The sequence below is a fragment of the Harmonia axyridis genome, chromosome 7, assembly GCF_914767665.1.
Source record: "Harmonia axyridis chromosome 7, icHarAxyr1.1, whole genome shotgun sequence".
Taxonomy (NCBI): domain Eukaryota; kingdom Metazoa; phylum Arthropoda; class Insecta; order Coleoptera; family Coccinellidae; genus Harmonia; species Harmonia axyridis.
Genome location: NC_059507.1, coordinates 28,537,253 through 28,562,395, shown reverse-complemented (window position 1 = coordinate 28,562,395; position 25,143 = coordinate 28,537,253). Strand labels below are relative to the sequence as shown.

Here is a 25,143-nt window from a genome sequence, read left to right as displayed (position 1 = left end):
GTTAAATGACAAATGTTAACAGCGGAAAACATGTATGCAATCCCAATCAGTTTTCAAAGGAATACTGACATTTTGCATGCTCTACCGCCCTTTGTAGCTTGTGTATTCTTCGATCGTACGCAATGTCATTTGGATGTGAAAATAAAATATAGTACTTAGGCATTTTTTATCGGCGTCGAAGAAATTTTGTACCGTTTTGTTTTGTTAAGATCCTTTCGACACATTACATGTAGAAATTGGATTTTTTATGATAAAGCGATAAAAGTGTCGAGAGTCGGCGGCTATCTGAGAGATATGGTGTGGAGGAACAAAGTGATGAGCTCACAGAGCAAGACCAGAATCTACAAAACGTGTGTGAGACCTATTCTCACATATGCATAAGAAACCAGAGCTGAGACATCAACAACAAAATGAATAATGAGAACCACAGAGATGAGAATATTGTGAACCATCAAGGGAGTCACACTCAGGGACCGAATAAGGAGTAATGACATAAGAGAAGAATTGAGCGTACAAAATGTGGAGAGATGGGTCAGGACATGAAAAAGATTTCGGAGAGATCGAGTAGAAAAAATGCCAGAAGACAGATGGGCAAAGAGGGCTGAAACTCAAAAATCTAACACACTCAGACCGGTACACAGACCACCAAAAAAGTGGCACGAGAGCTAGAGTTTGGCACCTCAGGAAGATCCCAGAAGAGGGCCAAATGTACAGAATTGAACAGGACCAGATCCTCTTGAAAGAGGAGGAAGAAGAAGAAGAAGACATGCAAATGCATGGTTGGTATCTGGAGTTTTGAAATCGAGAGAAATAAAAATTTCCATATTCACGGAACCCCTAGTAGGATTATGCTCATTAACAGACCTAACCGCGGCATTCAAGATCTGAGCCTACCCTGAGTTATCGTGTTTACAGCTGGCCGAACATTATTGAATTTAACTATGGATTAGTCATCAGTGCGTCGAACCTCAATATTTGAAATAATTCCCAGACCAAAATTAGAAAAATCGACGTTCGAATACGTTCCGTGAACGAGCGCTCAAAAAAGCAATGAATTAATATTTTTTACGATTTTTCATTACAAAAATATTAAATACTTCTTAATCGGAATATGCCATAATTGCATTATATTTTTCACTAATATACTTTATTTTTTCATTTTGAAAAATCCTCAATGATGTAAAATAGCTTTTCGTAGGATTTAGGAAATAATCAAAATATTTGTTGCATTTTCGAATCCCATTGCAATCAATTATATTACTTCTAGCATATTTGTTTCAGAAATTCTTTAAATTTCATTTCGTAGAAATGTTTACATGTTGTCACATAGATAACAGATTATTAGAACATTTCTATTACGTATTTATATACAAACATCTCAAGAATCTTCCGCTTGACGTAAAAAGCACTTAAAACGTATAAAAAAAGTGATACAAAAACACGGTACGTAAAATGTATTTAATTTATTTCCTTTTGTTAGTGCGTATAATTCATGGGATTGATCAAGATGCATACAACTTGAAAGTTGAGTATTTAGAAGAATTGATAGATAATGAATTGAAGAGGTTTAAGGATTATAAATTGCCAACTGACAATAGGCAATTGCTGGGAAGTGTAGATCGAAGGAGTATTACTTATGGTAAGTTCAAGAATCATGTCATATTTATTTTTCATGTTATTGTTTTTCGAAAGTATTACATCAACCAACTCAGAAATAAATAGTGAAAAATCATTTTTGAAACTAAGCTTTTATTCCAAAGCTCTAAAAAGGCGAAAAAGATGTTCAAAACGATAAAATCCATCAGTGCATTCACATTATGTTTCAATGGTTGAGTCAAGATCGACAGAAGGTACTGTACTACACTGCCTTTTGAGACTTGTAGGACAATTCCCATAAAGAATTTTACATTTAATGAATTATAACTTATTTTTCGTTGGGATTATTGAGAAATCTATAAATCAATACAATTTTCAATTACGAATAATTAATTACAATTCATGAATTGTAAAATTCAGTTGTTTCTGCGGAAATATTCAAAAAGTTTTTTCCATAAGAATCCCTTTAACTCATGAACCGTTGAGTTTTTACCCAAGGTATGGCATATTGCTGAAATTTTCATCAAAAAAGCTAATTAATGATGCAATGATATACTGGGTGTGCCATTTGAAATAAGGAAGTAGTAGTCTGCTTCCGATATAACTGGAAGTGTATAGAGATCTGAAAATATTTAAGGGAGAGAGATCATTGTCTCAAATACCAACATGCAAATTTTCAGCACAAACTCATTTTCCATAAACGTCTAATAGGCCATCGCGGTGAATCACCCTGTATTTTATGAACAAAAATCTAAATGTATGTTGCGGTTCAAATCTTGCAACTGAGTTTTGAAGCAATTATTATTATTATTATTATTACCGCAACCCATCTCAATGAAATTTTGCATGCATGGTAGTTTTGGATGACAATCATGCATGTTAAAATGTTGGTATGTACCATATTGTTACATAAAAGCTTATAAGAACAGAAGAAGAAGAGAGAACTAAACGTTGATCAATTTACAACTCAAGAACTAAGGAACTCAATCAATTAATTACATTAATAATGTCAATAGAGAATTCTCATTTTCAATAAGTATTCTCAATAATTGAAAATATCTATATCCTGAACTATCGAAGTTGGCAGCTATAAAAATCACAAATTCAATTATTTTTTGTTAAGTCGATAAGGATAACCGACGGTTGAGGAATTTGGTAGTTGACGCAACAGTTGAACCGTCGGTTATCCTTTATAATACCGGCCCTAAGAATGTCTAGCCAAATCATGGGTTCAATGTTGATCAGAGAAGAAGTTAAACTTGTGTCTGACAATCAGTTTTTTATTTATAATCTACATAGTGACAGAACAACCAAACTCAAACTAATTTTCTTCGGATAATTTACCGAAAATAAAATAAACACATTAGACTTAATTATCTTAAACGAAAATATAAAGATCTCAGCAACAAAGGGGATATATCCTCCCCCCAGGAGGAATATTCTTAAAAGACAACGTTCAACTAGCACCCCCCTTACTTATTACGCCTGCTTGAAAAATTTACCAATACACACTAGGTACACTGGTATCACAATTAATATAGGTACTATTTTGATTGTTTATAATTGATTTGATTTCGACAGTTTCATTTGTAATTTTAATTTTGGGAATCAATCATCAATCACTGATGCTCAATACCGTTATAATTATAGAGTATGGAGTGTTTGATTTTATCATAGTTGGAGGAGGATCAGCTGGCTCAGTAGTGGCAAACAGATTATCGGAAATTCAAAATTGGAAAGTTCTCATCTTGGAGGCTGGAGATATAAATGATGACTTGACAGACATTCCATTTTTTTTCGAACCAGCTGCAAACTCTGAAAGGAATTGGGGTTACTTTACTGTGCCTCAGAAAAATGCTTGTCTTGGTGAGAACTCTCTATAATTTCCAAAAATAATACTTTGCAGTGAAAATATTTCTCGGAGATGCAAACAATGAAATCATTCTCATTATTATTTTCTTGCCAATCCAATATTTATAAGATCACCAAATTTCTTAAAAATAAAGTTGAAGAAATTTAAGTATTTTGATATAATATACAAAAATATCGGACTGTTCAATAATTTTGTCTGACTGGAAGACTAAAGATCAGGTTGCAAAAATTCATATTCTGATACTGAGGTCCTCAGTAATTTTTCTCGTTGAATCGATTGAGCCCATCAGATTTATGGTGCAAAAGGGCCTTATACGAGATAAGAGGCCCAACTCTGAAATTTGTTAAAAAAAAATGGGTTTGCATTTGAAATTTCGAAGTAAGGCCTCTGATCTCGTAAAAAGCCTTTTTGCACCCAAAATCTGATGGCGAAATTACTTAACTTATTACAGTATCAGAATTGCGATTTTCCACCTGTGCGCGAATTAAATTCACTTTTTCCAGACTTTTAAACCACCCGGTATAATTAATCATGCTGTATCATAATTGAACATCGCGTTAATTTTTTCACCTGCACAAACAGAATTCTGAACACTATTTTCAAACAATGCTAATAACAGCAGATATCGCTCTTGATTCTTTTGTCATTAGATAGGGTTATAATACTTTTCAAAATCAACAACAGGCCGCGACTTAAAGAAATATTCCTTGTTCGTACCCTTATTCATATGATACTATCATCATGATACTCTTATACACATTTATCCTGTACATAGCTCATCACTTTTCGAATGAATACGAGTATGCCTATACAAAGTAAAACATTTCAGGAAGGACAAATAACCGATGCCCCTATGTCCAAGGCAAAATCCTAGGTGGATCAGGAACAATGAGTGGTCTTGTTTATTCAAGGGGAATAAAGAAAGATTACGAACAGTGGGCAAAACAAGGCATTCCTGGATGGTCTTGGAACGATGTTTTACCGTACTATAAGAAAATTGAAAATTATGAATCACAAAATATAGATTTAAACTACAGGGGCTTTAAGGGACCCATCAACATAGCTTATGTACAACCTAGAGGGTCCATACATAAGAAAATTATAGAAGCTCATCAAGAAATTGGTATTCGATACATTGAAGATTATAATGCACAAAGGATTAGCGGAATCTCATACACCCAACACAACATTGAAAGAGGAATAAGAGTAAGTGGAGCAAATAATTACGTTAGACCAGCTTGGAACAGAATTAACTTCAATGTTACTCTTAATGCATTCGTTACAAAAATACTTATAAACCCAATTACAAAAAAAACCCATGGTGTGGAATTTGTAAGTGAAAACAGGAAGTATATAGCACGAGCAAAAAAAGAAGTTATAAGTTCAGCTGGTTCCATAAATTCTCCGCAGCTTTTGATGTTATCCGGCATTGGACCTAAATCAGACTTGTTGAAATTAGGGATTGAAGTCATTCAGGATCTACCAGTTGGTAAACACACGAAGGATCACATCGGTTTCCAGTCATTCTATCTCAAATCGAATTACGTTGAACCTATAGTTCCAACAAGGAAACTCGTGGAGGAATATTTGGATGGAAAAGGTTTTTATACAGCTCCAACAAATTATCGTTTGACATCTTATTACAACGCCAATAATTTATCGTCACCATATCCTAATATAGAGGTGGAGTTCTCTTTTCCAAAGCCAATATCAGCAGGGTATCCGGGTTTGAACAATTTCAAAAAGAGCATAAATAATTTCCTTGAAACGGTCAATCAGTCCACTACTTGGAGTCTGGAACTGTTCCTACTCCATCCAAAATCATCAGGATCTCTGAAACTGAAATCAGCTGATCCTAGAGATTTTCCTTTGATTGACAGCAATATTTTCGGTGATGTTGAGGACTTAGAGGATATATACAAGGGCGTTGAGGTGTCTTTGAGGTTACTGGATACCACTGTAGGCAAATCGTTGAACTTAACCCTCGATTTGAAAGTTCCAGAATGTGCAGGTGAAAAATACAGATCGAAGAAATTTTGGTATTGTATTCTACGTCATTTGGTTGGACCTGCACTACATCTTTCTTCTTCAACTAAGATGGGTAATACACAAGACCCTTTGGCAGTGGTGGATCATGAGTTTAGGGTTTATGGAATCAAAGGACTTAGGGTGGCTGACGTAGGGGTCGTTCCAGGTACTGTAACAGGTCATATCAACGCTCAAGCATTTTTGATTGGAGAAAGAGCTGCTGATATGATCAAGAAAGAATATCTCGTTCAGTAATGAAATAAAGGAAATATATTAAGATATCCTTGTTTTTTTGAAGTGAGAAGTTCCTCATGTGTTATTTGCATTCAAGTGGCTTGACAAGAATTTCAACTGATGCCCAACTATCTGTCATATAATTTTTATAGTGAGCTAATTTTTCCATGGTCACGAATCCGATTGGGTTGAGATTTTGAGTTATAGAGGCCTCAGAGTATCCTTGGAGTAACTATTTACCCTTAGTGAGTTGTAGTAGGATTCGGTGAGTACAGAATGACAAATGTATTTCTGCCTTTTTTCAGAAAGCTACAGAGTAAAATTTCATATCCATTGAAATACTGAGACCATCATAAAAACCAAACTTTTCGGTGGAATTTATTGAAACTTGAGATGTTATTGTTACATGCTGGGATCGAGTTTACAAAGAATGCCTTAATTCAGTTTCAATATGTGGTATCACTCAAATCAGTCACATTTACAATTCTTTTTTTATCAACTTTTGAAATTGAACAAAATTAAGAAATATGATATTCACATAAACAAGACTGAGATCAACAATAAAAAGTAAAATTCATCCCTAATAATCATCTAGAAAGTAGGGAGCTTCAATAAACTCATTTGATAATGAAAAATATCGAAAAGCAGTAATTTATACTAATATTTAAAAGAGGTAACTTTTGTTTGCATGTATTTTTATTTGGACGCATACTTTGGAAGATGATGTGAAATGAAGACATTACTATTACTACGAATTAAGCTCATTCTGAAGCTTTCTGAGCAAAGACTGGAATTATTTTTTTATAGTCAACCCGTACTTACCTAGTCCTACTCTACTTTGATGAGTAAATGTACCGGGTTTTTCACCATAATTTGACCCCCCTTTAACTTTGTTACTGAAAGAGGTACAAAAAAATGTTTTCTACAAAAGTTTCACGAAATCGACTAGTGTTTTTTAAAATGATTCCTCAAAACGAAATATATACAGAGTGGGCAGCATATTGATTGCAACTTCATTTTTTCAAATAGAACACCCTGTATATTTTTCTATATTTGACTAGCTCTTTTTCCCCTGATTTCTAATATATAACATATGTTTGGTCTATCTCTCTTATTCTGAGTACCACAGAGTTTCAAATTTTAAGAACCATCTAGCATGCTCAGTAATCAGTTTTCAAGTGGTAGGTTGCGATAACTCAAAATGCCCTTTTTTGAGTTATCTTGTTATATGATATACGTTTTTCACTATAAATTGAAATTCGATGATTTGGATGCAACACCATATTTTCTCTTCTTGTAGCATTCTTATTTTTATTGTTTTTCACATAAAGGGAAAATATTTCAAATTTTTCCACTTCTGTGTAGTGCATATTCGATGAATATCTTCATTCAATGACAAACAAAAGGGCATTTTGAATTATCGCAGCCTTCCACATGAAAACTGATTACTTAGCTTGCCAGGTGGTTCTTAAAATTTGAAACTTTGTAGTACTCAGAATAAGAGAGATAGGCCAAACATATGTTATATATTCGAAATCAGGGAAAAAGAAGCTAGTCAAACATAAAAAAATATACAGGGTGTTCCATTTGAAAAAATGAAGTTGCAATCAATATGTTGCCCACTGTGTATATATTTTGTCTTTTGAAATCATTTTAGAAACACTAGTCGATTTGGTGAAGCTTTTATAGAAAACATTTTGTTTTAGCTATTTCAGTAACAAATTTAAAGGGGGGTCAAATTATGGTGAAAACCCCGGTACATTTATTACAGACCAGAATGTCTCTTAGAAATTGTTGATCATCACTAATGTATCTTCATGAAATCCAAAAGAATAAAAGGGAAATACAATAATCCCAAGTTCAAGTCACGAGAATCTCAAACATAATTCCATCAGAGTACACATCAACATTTTGGGCATCTTACTCTTATTCTTACATGTAATATGCCAAGCTGAATGAGCTCTTACAGCTGTTATCTGAAAAGGAATAAAACAATAATTGAAGTACTGATCTTTTATTACTGGGTGTGTTACATAAACTGCAACTTATTATAACTTATATGTCAGATCACAAGTTTTGAATATTAGACCAAAACAATAAATCATATTGATGTAATTCAATAACCCGTTTCCATTAAAAATCTGTTTCAGTAGAAATTTTTTATAAAAAGCTACAACTCTAATTTACAAAATAATTAACTAGACAGGTCTAATTTTCATTCATCACAAAGTCTTCTGAGTGAACTAGTATATATCGAGCACTTCAGTAACACTTCTCACTCTTTAATGACAAAACTTTACTTTTTCATTGGCAATATATCACCCAAATTTCAGGATTTTACAATCCTGTTCTATTGTCTCTTCTCAATCAAGATATTTCTTTTGTCTAGGTGTTCATTCATTTAAAAATTCAACAAATTATATAAGCCTTTTATATACAAAATATAACAAAATATCAAAATAATATACATACATACAATTAAGGATTATGGTAAGTAATTTTTCATTTACGTCAGGACATAAAGCCTAGAGGACCTAACTATTAAGTAATGTATCCCATAACGTGATGTGACAGTTCTGTATATCTATTATCAAGTGTCTTTTTCATAGGTAACCATTTTACATATCACGATTACATTCATATGATATAAGGGCTCTATTCTCCATTTCGATATATTTGATGAAACACATATTCGAAACTCAGGTATTTAATTTATAGATTTTTTTCATTTTTTCATTGAATTAAGTACAAATGTTGAATCGTTTGAAATAAAAATAATTGTTAAGTCGTCTCTATACCCCATTTTTCTCTGATGTCTGTATAAATTCAATATATGTACATATAGAAAACACAGTTTCTTCATAGCTGATTGCGATAAATCAATAAGGTAGGTCCAAAGATCATTCTTAAAAAGAAATCAAATATTTGCTAATTTTTATTGATGGGTTATAGGATAGAGTACCTTTTCAAATTCTGTAGTGATATAATACAAATTTGATTCAACTAGGACAAGCTTAATTTTTCAGTTTCTGATTGATTGTTTTGTTTAGTTTTCTTTATCATTGGAACTTTACTCAAAAACCATTGGTCATACAAGAATTTTCAGGTGTATAAGATAAGTTTTGAAATGTTTTATCCCTTACTTCCATTATTTTATCATATATATTTTGTTTAACCAATTCAAACTATAGATCAAAAGCATACAATATTTTTTCAGTCTCTTATTAGCATTATACTCAACCAATAAGTGTCAATAAATACACCAAGTGCTCATTCAATTCAAATGGGATATGTTTGGTAGTTTTTGAGATATAGAGTGCATATTTATTGTTAGATACTATTACTATGACACCCATCACTAGACCTGGTCTTTCGAGGCGATATGAAAGACTGTATGAGAATAATTAAGAATGATCCCAGGCAGACTTTTCTGTACATCTATATACAAAATAAAAATAATCTTAACTGGCCTTTAGGAAGAGTAGGTAAGTTGCCATTTTTGAGAGTCCGATGCACTATTACATCGTTCAGCTGTTATACCACGTACATCGTTCAGTCTAGAGTCTAAACACAGGGGATATTTTGCATGCCGTATAAGACCACCAGGTTCAATGCGATGCCATTTTTGGTGGTCAGAACCATCACAGACCCTCATCACCACTTGAGCTCCCTTCATGAAGTTAGCCAAGGACAGACATAGGTCGTGGTGTCTTATCAAACCCGAGTTGGTAAGACTCCATTCTTGGTTTCCGCCAGTGTGGTGACATTGATAGAGAGCTACATATCCGTCCAACAGATGACCCATGGTGTCTAGACAGAACATCCCTTGTCTGAACTCCCCAGTGTGGGAAGTGGTTGAATGAGGTATAGACAGCTCAGGGTAGACATTTTGGAGGTACCATTTGAAAGACTTACACTGCAGTTCGTTGCGAAGTCTAACACGTTCGGATATACTGAAAAAAAAAGACAAGATGGAATTGGTTATAGGAAATGATCAGAATTTACTGCATCTCCAAAAAAGCTGATGCTTATAATTTTTTGTTGATTGAAATGAGTATATTATGTTAAGTTTAAGATGTTAAGGAATAGTGATGTGCACGCTGATTTTATTTTGTTTGAGGTGCTTCAGGCGACATGTAATGAGCTTCATAATAGAATATTTCCTGGAAACTGGATGTGTGCGCTATGGAACTTGAGTCAACTCAAGTATCGCCAAACCCCTTTGAAACTAAGGAGCTCATGACTACAAAAATTACCAGTCTATTCAATAAGCTTCCTCAGGAGCTCAAACTACTCCCTCTTGCGCAGTTTAGAAGGAAGGTAAGAGATTTGCTGCTGGAGGAAACAATTTGACTTGAAGGAATTTTTTTCCCTCAAACTCTGATTTTTTACTGTTTGTGAATTTTTGTTTTTGCGTTATATACCTTCTTTTATGTGTGTATAAATATATATCCATGTATATTTATTTAGATTCCAGACTTGCCATGTAATTATTGATGGTTCATTTTTATAATTGTAACTGTAGTACAAGTCATAATAAATTATTATTATATTATTATACGTGTTTAATAGCGGGTGGGCACACCACTATTTCTAGACCTTTTAGTTACGTTTAGCAAATTAAATATTAGTAATGAATGTTATTTGATGATTGACACAGACAAAATAATCTCAACATTTTCAAGCACTTAGGTGAAATAATGCCAAAATGGATGGAAAGACTTGAAGATATATGTGTTACAGAAGTAAAGTATACAAATAGTGAAATTCTAATTTCCCAACTAGTGGAATAATAAAAAACTACTTAGTGGAATAGAAGTAAACATTCCAAAATTAGAAAAATGTAGAGAGGTAAAAATTGGAATCGTGAAAAATGTGCCTTTATTTATTGTGGTACATTACCAGTTAATTTTCCGAATGTCCAAATTCTTTTTTCACCAAACAGTAATTTAAAAGAAGCTTCAATTTGATGAATGTAAAAACGATTCCACAATAATTCAGCGAGAATCTAATCTATGACAATTTTATTCATTTCGATTGAATTTTATAACCTTAATCGTATACCAGAAAATCATTTTAGTTTCATATTTCAAATTGTTGTTTGCATTATAATATAAAAAATGTTTTGGAAATAGAAGTAATATTATCATTAAATAAGGAGTTAACAGAATTCGGCCTTATTATTATCATCATCCAAGATATAAATTTGAAAATGAACAAATATTGCAATAAATTTAAAATAGCAAAAAAATAGTTATAGTCGATATTAGTTAATATAAACTAAAATCGAAGGATCAACATTATTTGGATTTAACATCAATTTAAACAAAAGGATAACACAACTATGAGTTTGTTGATGTCGCCATCTATATGAAAAAAATTGTGTTCTTGAGAATTAATCTTTAGGCAATAATGAATGAAATGAAATAAAACCGAAACGTAACGTAATTGTCAATTGTGTTGGTAGTTACAAATTAAAATTTGTTCAAGTCATTATAATACATGGTGATACAACAGAATGGCCTATTAGACGTTTATGGAAAACTAATCATAATTTTGAGCTGAAGATTCGCAGATTGGGGTTTGAGACAATAATCTTTCTCCCTAAAATATTCTCAGATTTTTACAACTTCCGGTTATACCGGAAACAGATTACTACTTTCTTATTTCGAATAGCATATCCAGTATATCATTGCGTCATTAGATAGCTTTTTTGATGACAATTTCGGCCATATGCCATACCTTGGGTAATAGTTCAACGGTTAATGAGTTCATGATTTTTTTATAAAAAAATTGAGGCGATGAGGACTCACATTTTTCGAATTTTTCTGCAGAAATACCTTTTTTCGAAAATATTTTTTTCGATTCAGAAAATACGTAGTTTTATAAGGGTGTTTGCGGTTTAGACCAAAAATGTTCATAAGAAGATCATGAACTTGGACAACTCAAATTCATCAAAACTCAAGATTTTCAAATTAGAACCGAACCTATATTTTTCATTATTTCAGTCGATTATATATAAAGACGTCATTTATTTATTTATTTATTTATACGTACAAAAATAGTGGGGGTTACTTGAGCAAACCCTATAACTAAAATGAATACATTAAAGAGTAATCGAGGAAGAACCTCAATTGAGGAAAAACTGCAATTCGTCACTGTGTGACTCAGTGACTTCCGGAAAACACAGAAAGAAACTAAAATGTGGTAGAGATCTGAAAATATTTTAGAGAGAAAGATCATTGTCTCAAATTCCAATATGCAAAGTTTCAGCTCAAAATTATGATTAGTTTTCTATAAACGTCTAATAGGCCATGCCGTTGTATCACCATGTATTATAATGACTTGAACAAATTTTAATTTGTAACTACCAACACAATTGACAATTACGTTACGTTTCGGTTTTATTTCATTTCATCGATTATTGCCTAGAGATTAATTCCCAAGAACACAATTTTTTTTATAGATGAGGACATCAACAAACTCTTAGGTGGGTTATTCTTCTGTTTAAATTGATGTCAAATTCAAATAATTTTGATCCTTCGATTTTAGTTCATATTAACTAATATCGACTCTAACTACTTTTTTGCCATTTTGAATTGATTGCAATATTTGTTCATTTTCAAATTTTTATCTTCGATGATAATAATATGGCCGAATTCTGTTAATTCCTCATTTCATTATAATATCACTTCAAAATTATAATAGGTCATCTCGGCGAATCACCTTGTATAGCATATGAACGATTACTTAGGAAGACTTTTTATGCTGTTACGTGTTAAAACACTTTGCGCCTATGCCTTTCGAAAACAATTTTGAATGTAAATGTATTCACAGTTGAGCAACCCCCTCTAAACAAAACTCATCATTTCGATTTAATTGGAATGCTTCTTTTGTACGTGAACATATTTGTCACGGTTATATACAGACAGGTCTCATATTATTCACGCATGAATTTAATCTTCCTTCTACACACTTCCCCCTCCGCAGAGAAGATGAAAGTCTCCTTGGTCTTTGAAGAAGGGTAAATTTATATTGTCGCATATATCAAGCGCTTAAACCGAGAACTTTACGAAAAATTTAAATACCTCAGAATTTATTGCTCAGCATCCTTTAATGGGATGCTGCTCGAGCAGAGATACTACGGGAAATAGAATACCGCATTGGGGTATTAAGTGAAAAACTGACTTCATTTCCTTTGGCACTTCCTAATTTTATAGGATCAAGTGAACGTAATTCTAGAGTGGATATTATGTTCCATATCCTTTGAAATTGTGACTGGGATGTTTCTCAATCTTGTGATCGCGGTATAATTTTGAGGACGGATGAAGATATAGCATTCGAAAAGAGTGATCTTGATATTGAATTCGGTGGATATTGCGGATTTTCAAATGGAAGTATTTCTCGAATTCTTTCGAAATAGAGTTAGAAGGTTTCGTATTTTGATAATTATAGAGGTTTGATAAATACATTCGGAAGGATATTCAACGATATTCCAGAGAATACTCCGGCAGTTCCACAGCTAACAATTAATTTTGATGGTTACATAACATAATGGCTGTCCAAGTCATAGTACAAGAATAGTCATACATTATCTTAGGATGATTTTTTCAGGTCGTGACTTTCCGGAAAATGGAACGATCAATTGGACCCCCAGATCACCGGATTTACCTTCCAATGATTTTTTTATGATTTGATTTATAGAGCGACGAATATTTGTTCAAAATAATTCATTTATGTGCCAAAATAGCAATTATGCCGAATCTACTCGGAGATATGAGAATATCTCCTAATAATAGTTTCACTACTGCTTGGCAAGGTGAATTATTTGAATAGGCCGGCCCTCGATTTAGGATTTTTCACAATTTGTTTTTGTTTTCCATTATAATTCTCACTTGCGTAAAATTTATTTTATTTTCAATGTTCAATCAGTTATTGTGGAAAAAAAACCTGAGTACTTATTTGCACAGAAGAAATTATTTGTGTCGTTCATTGTCACGAATGAATAAATGGAATAACATTGTCGTAACCCATCCCACAGTTGTAGAGCGATTAATATTCAAGTTGCAGAGCTAGAGCAGGCCGCAACTGTGACCATCCCCACTTCGCCATTGAAAAAGAACCTTCGTTTATTCGATATCGTATCATACAGATGTTTTGGTTGTTGCATCGCTTCACTGGACCATGGGTATTCTCTGTAATCATGCTGAATATTCCATCTTTTCGAATGTATTCAGCAAAAATTTAGAAAATGTTTCAAATTTTCTTGAGATTCGATGAAATAAACATAACCATTTTTATTTTATTGATTCTGAGTATACCGTAGGTACAGGAAGCTTTGAGATCACTAAGACTAATTATTTTTAATTTTCGTGTTTTTCGAGTAAAAATATCTTGAAACCGTAATAATTGACATTTGTTCCTTTTCTAGTCCAACAAAGTTATGGCGGTGGTTTGTAACTATATGAACAGAAAAACAGAAGCTCCTGATATCCAATTCAATACTTTATTGGAAGTTATCATGGTTATTAATGGAATAACGAGTAGAGACTCTAGAATTTATGAAAACATGAGATTCAGTACGAAATTTTGTTTATACTCACTCTCCGAATGGAATATTCTTTGCCAAAGGCACTGAAGCGTAATAGAAATGTTTATAGTCGTCCATCCAAACTTCGGCAGCTCTTCTTGTATTCTTCGCAAACACATTTCCACTTCCTCCGGGAAAAGTGTATGGGTGACGTTTTCGGAACACGTGACCTACCTGAAAAAAATATCGAAGGTTTTGAGCATTGGGCATACGAAATGATCAATTATCACTGCTGTATCCCGTAGTGTCGACAAAAGCTCAGGTTTGTCGATTCCTCTTAGATTTCAAGAATTAGGCTATACTCAATTATTATTCTGATATTTATGTAGGGGACATTTATTTTCAACAAAACGATGCTACATGCCATACAAGCAATTTTGCAAGAAAAGTTTTCTGGGCATGTTATTTTTTGGAGCCACAAATGGCAGAGATTTTGTGAGATCTATGTTGATGCTCCACAATCGATTTAAGATTCTAAAGATGGAATTCATGAAGTTATCGAGGATACAGAGCCACAGATGTGAGAAAAATTCAATAAAGGGGTATGGCGCTGCAACCTTAGACGTGGCGGCCAATTGGTAGATACCTTTTCCCATCATTAATGGCATACCTTCCACTTTACATCGAAATAAACATCCATTGATAACTCTTTAAATATTCTCGTTTTTTTATATCAAAATGAAACTTTTTATGGGAATATCCTTCAGAAGAGGTTTCATCTAATTTTATTGCATTGAACCATCCTACGAGATTCTTCACAATATAAGTATGAAAAAAGAAAAAACTTATCCTAATCCCAACAAATCAAGAATCCAAAAGAAATAAAACGAAAGATGTTCGAGGTGTAGTATTCAAAATTCAAATATAACATAAATGAATTCATATGTGAAATGACATGAAAAATGAAAATTTTCTCTTACCCTACTGCACGGAATGATTTCCAAGCTTCCTCCGCATTGCCAAACTCTGAAGGATATTTCGAGATTCTCCCCTCCCCAAATGTCCATCTGCATGTCATACTTCCCTAGTCTATTGAAGTAGTTTTTATCTATGACAAAAAGTCCTCCTGCTATCATTGGTGTTCGAATGGCCTATAACAATTATCAATAGTTTATTCCAAAATCAACAGAAAAAAATAATCCAGTGATGAATGTGAATTTTCCTTTTTTAGAGCTCACTCTTCACATAACAGTAGAACTAAGTAGGAATGTGAGACTAATTCATACGATAATTTACTGAATGTTGTTTTGAATTTGAAAATAAAGGGTGTTTTTTTTCGAGGTATATAACTTTAAGTTGGCATTACTGTTCAAGATGGCGACAGATTCAACAGCTGTCAAGTGATTTATTCTCAGTTTGGCTTGGCAATTCATCATGAATAGACTCACGCCTGAACAACGCTTGCAAATAGTGAAATTTTATTTCAAAAATAATGGTTCTGTGCGGAATACGTTACGCGCACTACGTCCATTTTATCGTCGACAAAATCGTCCATCAGAGCAGTTAATTCGATTAACTATGGAACATTTTCGTACCACGTGTCTTATTGATAACTCGCAAGAAGCTATTGCTGCTGTAGAGCGTAGCATTGAGGAAGACCCGAATCAGTCTATCCGCCATCGAGCACAGGAATTGGATCTGTGTCCATCCACTTTATGGAAGATTTTGCGGAAGGATCTTGGTTTGCCTGCTTACAAAATCCAACTCATGCAAGAATTGAAGCCAAACGATCATCAAGTAAGGCGTAGATTCGTCGAATGGGCCTAAAATGAGATTGCCGTTGTTCCCGATTTTCATAAGCGAATTTTGTTCAGCGATGAAGCGCACTTCTGGTTGAATGGCTACGTCAACAAACAAAACTGCCGCATTTGGAATGAAGCTTATCCTCAAGTGTATGTCGAAACACCGTTACATCCAGAAAAACTGACTGTTTGGTGCGCTTTATGGGCTGGTGGAATCATTGGTCCGTACTTCTTCAAAAACGATGATGGCCAGAACGTTACAGTCAATGGTGATCGGTATAGAGCCATGATTACTAATTTTTTCATTCCTGAATTGAACAACCATGATGTCCAGGAGCTGTGGTTCCAACAAGACGGCGCAACATCTCACACAGCTCGTGCCACAATCGATTTATTGAAAGACACGTTTGGTGACCGCCTAATTTCACGTTTTGGACCTGTGAATTGGCCTCCAAGATCTTATGATTTACTTAACTTTTTCATTCCTGAATTGAACAACCATAAAAAAACATCGTTAATAAGAAGCCAACATCTAGCAACTTAATCCTTAGAGAAGCTGAAAAAACAAAACAAAAAAATTTGCCAAATATATATACCATATTCTTTGAAAGTGTAATTTTTGTTTTTCAATGTATTTTCTTTGACTCCTTACAATTTGCAACAAACTTTTTATTTCAATCTTGAAAATGTTTAAATTTATTCACTGTCTTCTACAGTCATTGTATCCAAAATAGGTTTTAGTTTGTGATTATTGGATTGCAACTGAAATTGTAAACATCATTACTGATTCCCATTGTAATCAGTTTCAACGAATACAAGAATAACACAAATCCAAGAACAAATATCTTTCATGAATCGAAAGCAAGTGATATTCTTAAAATTTAACGTACACCCTCATACCATGAGGTACAAAAACTTCGGAACTCTGTTGGAAAATATTGCCAAATTTTGTAAATTGATTTATTGTTCCAGATACAGTTTGACAATTATTTCAATTCGGGATTTTCAAAATAGGTAGAGAAATTGAAAGCACTTCAGTTGGTTATTGAATACGATGGTGATCACTCGAATTATATAGTTTCAGTTACAAATTTTTATATGTTGCCATAAAAAAAGCTTAACTTTCGTGAGTCAGTTGATCTTTGCTACCCACTGAAATTTCTGAATCACTTTATTCAATCAAAAATTAAAGTGGAAATCTATATCCATATATAGCACATAATGCTACTATTCAACCATTATCTCCAATTACCTGAGTAGGATCTCTCTGTCTGCTCTCCCTTTCTGCATAGCTCAGATACTCCCACTTGAAAACTAAATTCCAGTCGAAACCACCTCGCAAATCAGCTGAAGCACCAATATACTGAAAAGTATCCATGCTGATGACATCAATTACAGGGCAAACAACCCTGGATGGATCCTGAAACAGAAAATAATAACAACGTACTGATAGGGATAACGTTTCAAACATAATTTCCGATGCTTTCACCGCACTACGTAATTATGATTAATATTCCCTTAGCCTATCATCAGTAACGAAAGTAAAAAAACAGCCAACGCTGAAAATTATACACTAAGGGTCCTTTTAATTATAATTACTCTGTGATCGCGTATAATCATCCTTAAAACGAATTAATTTTCGTTACGTCAATAATCTCGAACATGAAAATCTAGCGAATAATTGACGTATTTTGAGCAAAATCTACCCACTCCGGTTCCATTGAAAATATTACCTATTGTAAATCTAACGTGCTTTCACTTAAATTCATGGTAAAAAGTGCTGTGGACAAATTAGAGGTGATTTTCTGTGATTACAAGTAGTACTTAGCTTGTACCATATAGTTCCCAGATTCGAAGTATGTAAACAAATGAAAGTGACAAAACTCCAGTTCAATTTTCGACTTTCTTAAGCCAATTCACAAAAATGGTTTGCTCCGACTTGAAAATTTCATTGGCAAGTTAACATGAATTGATAAAATATGAGGATTCTGACAACTTTCGGTCAAGGAATTTCAAAAAATTCGGTTGAAAATTCCCATGTCGATTGAAACAAGTTGAGAGTTCATACGAAAAATAAAAGTAATAAATATGAGACTTTCATTTAATTCTTGACCATACAAAATCATAATTTTAATCAAAGGAACTGCTGGAAATGACCACTTCTCTGCTCTGAACATTTTTCATATCGTTTTATGATGGCATTCAAGACATTATCCAATGTAAGGGGTGAATTGTTAATTTCTTCAACCTTTTCGATAATTCGTTCCTTCAGTTGAACTAAATTATGTAAAGGTACAAGAAAATACTATTTTTCAAATGAAGCCACAAAATAATTCACAAGGTGTCAGGTCGCAAGACCGTGGAGGAAATCTTTTTTTGTGTTCAATCTGATAAACCGATCCTGAAAGATATTCCTTGAAAAGGCTGAAGTTTTTGTAGCCGTGTGTGCTGCTGTACCTTCCTGTTGCAAAAAACTTTGAGTCAATCCCTCAAAATTCAATTCACGAATAAATGATACGAGAATTTCTTCCCTATAGCGGTCTGCTGTTTATGTTCCATTGAAGATAATTGGGCAAATAATTCGCCTCTGACTCATAGCGCACCGAACTTCAACTTTTTGAGAATGAAAGGGCATCTCAATAAAAAAAATAAGGTTTTTCACCTATCCACATTCTCATGTTTTTTGAGTTAACATACCCAGAAAGTAAAACCAAGCTTCGTCAGAAAAAAAAAACGTTTGTGAGATTATTATTGAAATCACTCAGGAACCACTGACAAAAAGCCATCCTACAAGGATAATCAACTTCTTGAACCTTCTGGTATCAGGTTTATCGGTATGGAAATAAACTGATGTCTTATTTTAATATCTTGTGACATGTACCAACAGAGACACAATTGCGTTAGAATAAAAATCTTACTGGAGATTTTGGAGCTTCTTCCATAATATCTTCGGCTGTATTAATCAAGTCTGGTGTCCTTTTTTGTCGACAACTTCCACTCTTTCCTTCCACCCTGCCGAAACAATGCTTTGAAAACATTTATAATCAATGGGAACATCTGCTTACTTAATCCCGAATTCCGTTAGACATTCATCTATAGAATATTCTCATTTGCCTCCAATTTTATGTCCATTTCTGATATAAAATTCGATCATGAATGCCTTTTGTACTTCGGCAAAACCCATTTTTCATTATATACTTTTCTCACAGATTCGAAATCCAATTCTAATATGGCAGTTTCAAGTGAAATGGAAAAATTACAAGATAATGATATGGTACAAGCTAAGCGCTACTTATAATTCCATTTAATTTCTCCACAGCATTCTTGACTACGAATTTAAATGAACGCTCGTTACATCATTCGAAAAAATAAGTTTGTTATTGATAACGAATACAGTAAATTTCAAGGGAAATGCTTGGTTTCATTCCCTTGTGGGTAATATATTGTGTCTGAAGAAAGTTTTCTAACTAGTCTCGATGTAACCAGGAAGCTCCGTTTACATTTGGTGAGTATACTGGTGAAAAGTATTTGGGACCTCTGAACTTTTCATATACTAACCGAAAGTGCATGAATTTTTTAGTTGACCGATCAGCTTGAAACTTGTCTCTTTCAAACTTTCACGACATTCAATTAGAGTTGATTTTCCAAGCATTTTGAGTTGTTTCGTCCTTGAAATGAATTGGAGATACTCAGAAATAAAAATAAATATTTCATCAAATTAATATTTGTAATCTATTTTTCACAAACACGACAAAGAAAGAGAAACCTGGAACTATATTTGGTGTACAACTTTGCTTCCGCTGTTTTGCAATAGATGACTGTAGCGGTAAGAGGTATTCGAAATAAATAGATCGTAGATCTCAAACAAAAAGTTTAGATATTTTTAAACATAACGCCTTCGAAATATTAGTCAGCTTACAAGCCAAATTCTCGTCCTTTGCGGAAGATTTAAATTTTCTGCTTTGATATGAAGAATCTACGACTGAGGTTCATCGAATGCTCTAAAATACCTATGGCGAGACCGAGATTGGTTTCAACGCTTCAAGATGTGATTTTGACGTCTAAGACCAGCATGAAAGACCAGCGGTGAAAGAGAGGTTTTCGAAGATGCAGAATTGTGGGCATTTCTTGATCAAGACTCGTGCCAAACGCAACAAGAAATGGCAGGATCATTGGAAATGACGCAAAAAGCCATTTCAAAAGGCCTGAAAGTAATGGAAATGATTCAGAAACAAGGAAATTGGGTGCCGTACGAGTTGAAGCCGAGAGATGTTGAACGGCGTTTGTTCGCTTGTGAACAGCTGCTTGCAAGGCAAATACGAAAGTTTATTACGATAATCCCAAGCGCAAAAATCATTGAGATATCCCAGCCATGCTTCCACATCGACGGCCAAACCGAATATTCACGGTTCCAAGGTCATGCTCAATATTTGGTGGAACCAGCACGGCGTAGTGTATTATGAGTTGTTAAGACCGACTGAAACAATCACAGGCGATCGTCATCGAACGCAATTAATGCGTTTTAGCCGAGCATTTAAACACAAACGGCCACAATAAAACGAGAGATATGATAAAGTTATTTTACAGCATGACAGTGCTCGAACCCATGTTACGATCAAGTGATCAAGAGATAGGTACTTGGAAACGTTGAAATGGGAAGTTCTACCCTACTCGCCGTATTCTCCAGACGTTGCCCCCTCAGACTATCATTTGTTTTGATCAATGGCACACGGACTGGCTGACCAGCACTTCAAGTCTTATGAAGAAGTAAAAAATGGATTCGTACGCTGCCAGAAAGATGGGAGAAAATGGTGGCCAGCGATAGACAATTGAGTGAACGGTTAACAAATTGAATAACTAAATTAACATGAAGACAGACGTACGTTTCGGAATTTTTGTATTCAATAATAAAATTTTTCCTCATCAGTGCCTTATAGTTCAACAAAATTACTGAAATAAAAAACTCATCACTTATGTATATTTACTTCACAAAAATTGCAATTGAGGAACCTCAAATTAACTAAACGTAACTGTATATCTAGTAAGGATTCACAGAGAAAGCAAATACTTCAGGTAGTCATAGATTTCTTTCTTGTTATTCCCTTGAAATACATATACAAATCGACATTTATAATTCAAAAAACAATTTTAGAAATTTTAAATTTATCCTCTGGTTGGTAATGACTCTTAATCAAGAAGTGAATTCCGAAACGTACGTCTGTCTTTTGATGTTAATTTAGTTATTTAATTTATTAACCGTTTACTCAATTTTCATAGTTTTAGTTATTCTGAATTTTCTTTTGGTTGATTATTAATTTTGTCATTTTTAATATATCATATAGATATAGATATTATTGTGAAGAAATAGATGCAAAGTTGTCAATTTTTTGATATTTATATTGAATATCCTTCATCAAGTAGACTCATCAAACCCTTATGTTTTCATGAAAATCTAAATTTCAGAGTTATTTAATGGTTGTTCTGGGAAATTGCACTTAGTCACAGACAGTTACGATGGAAGTAATTCATATTGATCAGATTGCTTCGTTATTTAACCCATTTATGTTGCGGAGGAAATTTAGTCTGGCTAGGTACATAGAGTTTATAGTGTTGGAAAATAGTAGTTTAGTTCGTTCTAAATGTGGCTACATGGGGCTGCAGTTTCCGGAATGCGAATGCTGAATACGTAATTTCGTTCTAAGGTTCGTATTACAATGTCAAGGGAATTATTTATGGAAGAGGATAATGGAAAATTCATTTACATTGTAAAGTGACGTTTTCGGCTGTTGAACTACTAAAATTGAATTGAATATCTATTGTGGAACGTACAAATTCTCTAAATCTTGAATGATCGTAACTGCAAACCAAAAACCATGGGCTTTTGGACCTATGTATGTAACGGGTGGCCAAATTCCTTGTATACAGGGTATTTCCAAATTAGACGTGAACCTTGGAGGACGTGTTAGTATGACACATTTACTGTCGTTTAAGCCGTATTGTATTTAGTGTTAACCAAAAATCAACAGTTTACGAGATATTTGTGATTTTTAAAAGATTTCTGACCTTACGTCATTTTCTTAATTTTTTTTTACGTTGACCAAATTTGATTATAACTTTGTAATATTTTCGTGACCGGCGAGAAGTCCGGATCTAACACCATTAGAATACACAAAACAGCGAGAAGATTGAGAGTAAATTTCAGGCGGAAAGTAAAAACTGAAAAAATTAGGAAGATGACACGTGCTTGAATAAGGAATGATAGAGGTCACTTCAAATATAATTTATGAATACATTTTTTACTGCAATTTTGAGTTTAATTGTAATAAAAAATATTTAATTCATTACTTTCTTTTCTTTGATTATTCAGCAGCCAGGTCGTGTGCCATTGATCGAAATAAATGATAGTACGAGGGAGCAACGTTTGGAGAATACGGCAGGTGGGTTAGGACTTCCCATTTCAACGTTTCCAAGTATGTCTTGACCATTTTCGCAACATTGAGCATTGTCATGCTGTAAAATCACTTTATCATGTCTCTCAAACGCATTAATTGCGTTCGATAACGATCGCCTGTGATTGTTTCAGTCGGTTTCAACAACTTATAATACACTAGTTCGAGCTGGTCCCACCAAATAGTGAGCATCGCCTTGGAACCGTGAATATTCGGTTTGGTCGTCGACGTGGAAGCATGGCTGGAATATCCCTATAATTTTCTGCGCTTGGGATTATCGTATTGAACCTATTTTTTGTCTGTAGTCACAATGCGATGTAGAAATCCCTTCCGTCTTTGCCTTGCAAGCAGCTGTTCACAAGCAAACAAACGCCGTTCAGCATCTCTCGGCTTCAACTCGTACTGCACCCAATTTCCTTGTTTCTGAATCATTCCCATGACTTTCAGGCGTTTTGAAATGGCTTGTTGCGCCACTCCCAATGATCCTGCCAATTCTTGTTGCGTTTGACACGAGTCTTGATCAAGTAATGTCTCCAATTCAGCATCTTCGAGAATATTCTCTCTTTCACCGTCATGCTGGTCTTCGACGTCAAAATCACCTTTCTCGAAGCGTTGAAACCACGTTTGGCACATTCTCTCACTAATAAGGGCCTAACCATAGGTATTCGATGAGCCTCAGCCTCAGATTTCATCATATTGAGCAGACCACCCGCAAATGACGAGAATTTGTCTCGTAAGCTGACATATTTTATCGAGAATAACTTTATGATGCAGACACAAATCAACTAATATTTCGATGGCGTTATGTTTAAAAATACCTAAGCTTATTGTATGACATACTATCTATTTATTTCGACTACCTCTTATCAATTACCGCTACAGCCATCTATTGCAAAACAGCAGAAGCGAAGTTGTACACCTTATACATATATGTCTATAAAATATCGACAAAAAATTAAAGAGCACTAATGTGATGCCAGGAGCTTTCAAACGCTCATCATTCATGCGTCAATTGAGTCCTTAGATACCACATATACAGCTATGTGGTCTAAAAGAGCGCTCATGCGCAAAATTTTAAAGAATGAACGCTCAAAAGCTTCTGACTTCAGTCAGTTAGTGCTTTTATTTTGAATCTACATTTCATTATGTTAACGTTTTTCTCCTTTTTTATTACTTACACGAAGAAATTAATATTTCTGCCAAACATTATAAACTTGCGCCTCGTGTTTGAACGAAGAAACAAAAATGTACTGTATGTACAATATATAGGACCTATTCCAAAATTCCGGCTCTCATTTAAATATACATTTTTTATGCTTACCTCTGCAACTCTTTCCAGCAAGGGTTCCAGCCAGTTAACATTACATTCGCAGTGGCTGTCGAGAAAAGTGAGAACAGAAGCTTTAGCGGCATCTGCTCCTTTCACTCTGGACCTCATAAGTCCTTCTCTCTTTTCGTTCCTCAACACCCGTACTTTTTGGATTTTCGCCAATTCATTCCCATCCTCAGCTGGAACAGAATTCAGTTGAATCCTACGAACATATTGAAAAAAAGTTATACGTACGATCGTCGCTGAAATCGTCCACCAATATAATCTCCTTGATAAGATGTTCGGGACTTCGGTTGAGAACACTGAAATGAAATTATAATATAGAACTTAGAGGTTTTTGAATTATTTTTTTAAGACGCACAGTGTTTCTTGATTTTTCGGTATAATATTTTTATCATTTAGATCATTCATGCACGGCTTTCTTATATAAGTATATTATGTATATAATCTTCAATATCAAATTCAGCTATAATAATTTGGTTCCTCAATTAAGAACAAGAATGCAGCTGAAATATTTCGCTAAGATTATAATATTGGGTTAATCGAATGCGTTGCAAAAATCTAGTTATATAATTCATATTTGATTGCAAATTTAAATTTCAATACTGGATGTTAAATCATTTCAATGTAATTAATACGAAGCTGATTCCACAGGAAAACGAACTTCGAGTCGAAATGCATAATCAAACAGAAAATCTGACTTGATTCTGATTTATCTTTTTGCAGAAAGGTATACTATGAAATAATAGAGGAAATTATTATATTATGAATTAATTTATTATGCTCTTGTAAACTGTGTCTCAAGGAAACTGTCGATGTATTCAAATAAACTTAAAGAGATTTTCATCATGACAGTATAAATTTTAGTTAAATTGAATTACTACAGAAAATTAAGAGCATGGTATTTTTATTTTGATAGTTTTTACTCGCATATCCGTTCGCATGATGATCTCTGAAGAAATAATTGTGAGATTATACATATTTTATCTATCCTTGCTGTTGGAGTGTTACCAACTTTATCTACCCTTGTGGTAAGAGTGATAATTTATCTACTCAAAAAAGTAGCTTTGCTATAACAGCAATTTAACATTAGCTCTAGAAAAAAGGAAATAATGAAACAAAGTAGAAATTTCCCAGTGAAATCATTCATCGAATTGTTTCGAATTCGAAATATTGTTCCGCATAGTTATGAGATGTAAGCAGCATTTTCAACTAGAATTAATTTCCTCTCCGGTTGAGATTTATAATTAAAACATTCTGCTCTTTTGAATAGAAATGTTTTGAACGTTTCAGCACTAACA

The 25,143-nt window shown here is 33.8% G+C and overlaps 2 protein-coding genes across 2 annotated transcripts in view; one reads left to right on the top strand and one right to left on the bottom strand.

Annotated features, from left to right (window-relative positions):
* Positions 1-1,378: 1,378 nt before the first annotated feature.
* LOC123684562 (glucose dehydrogenase [FAD, quinone]-like) lies at positions 1,379-5,776 on the top strand. Its single transcript, XM_045623856.1, has 3 exons — positions 1,379-1,639; positions 3,247-3,462; positions 4,299-5,776. Exons 1-3 carry the CDS (start codon positions 1,453-1,455, stop codon positions 5,750-5,752), a joined length of 1,857 nt encoding a protein of 618 aa, XP_045479812.1. The 5' UTR covers positions 1,379-1,452; the 3' UTR covers positions 5,753-5,776.
* Positions 5,777-7,729: 1,953 nt separating this feature from the next.
* The window catches only part of LOC123684986 (polypeptide N-acetylgalactosaminyltransferase 2-like), a 183,494-nt gene continuing 166,080 nt past the window's right edge, over positions 7,730-25,143 (bottom strand). Inside the window, exons 4-9 of the mRNA XM_045624531.1 lie at positions 24,077-24,144; positions 23,834-24,021; positions 17,316-17,483; positions 15,242-15,412; positions 14,335-14,495; positions 7,730-9,684 (exon numbers count right to left, since the gene is read on the bottom strand). Of these exons, the coding sequence (XP_045480487.1) occupies positions 9,204-9,684; positions 14,335-14,495; positions 15,242-15,412; positions 17,316-17,483; positions 23,834-24,021; positions 24,077-24,144 (1,237 nt within the window). The 3' untranslated portion in view covers positions 7,730-9,203. The remainder of the gene's footprint in view (positions 9,685-14,334; positions 14,496-15,241; positions 15,413-17,315; positions 17,484-23,833; positions 24,022-24,076; positions 24,145-25,143) is intronic.

Bases quoted from the DNA above. Each gene is read 5' to 3' on its own strand.
- LOC123684562 (XM_045623856.1), top strand. From the start codon at position 1,453: ATGTATTTAATTTATTTCCTTTTGTTAGTGCGTATAATTCATGGGATT. The intron at 1,640-3,246 runs GTAAGTTCAAGA...TTATAATTATAG, and splicing joins TCGAAGGAGTATTACTTATG to AGTATGGAGTGTTTGATTTT. The intron at 3,463-4,298 runs GTGAGAACTCTC...AAAACATTTCAG, and splicing joins TCAGAAAAATGCTTGTCTTG to GAAGGACAAATAACCGATGC.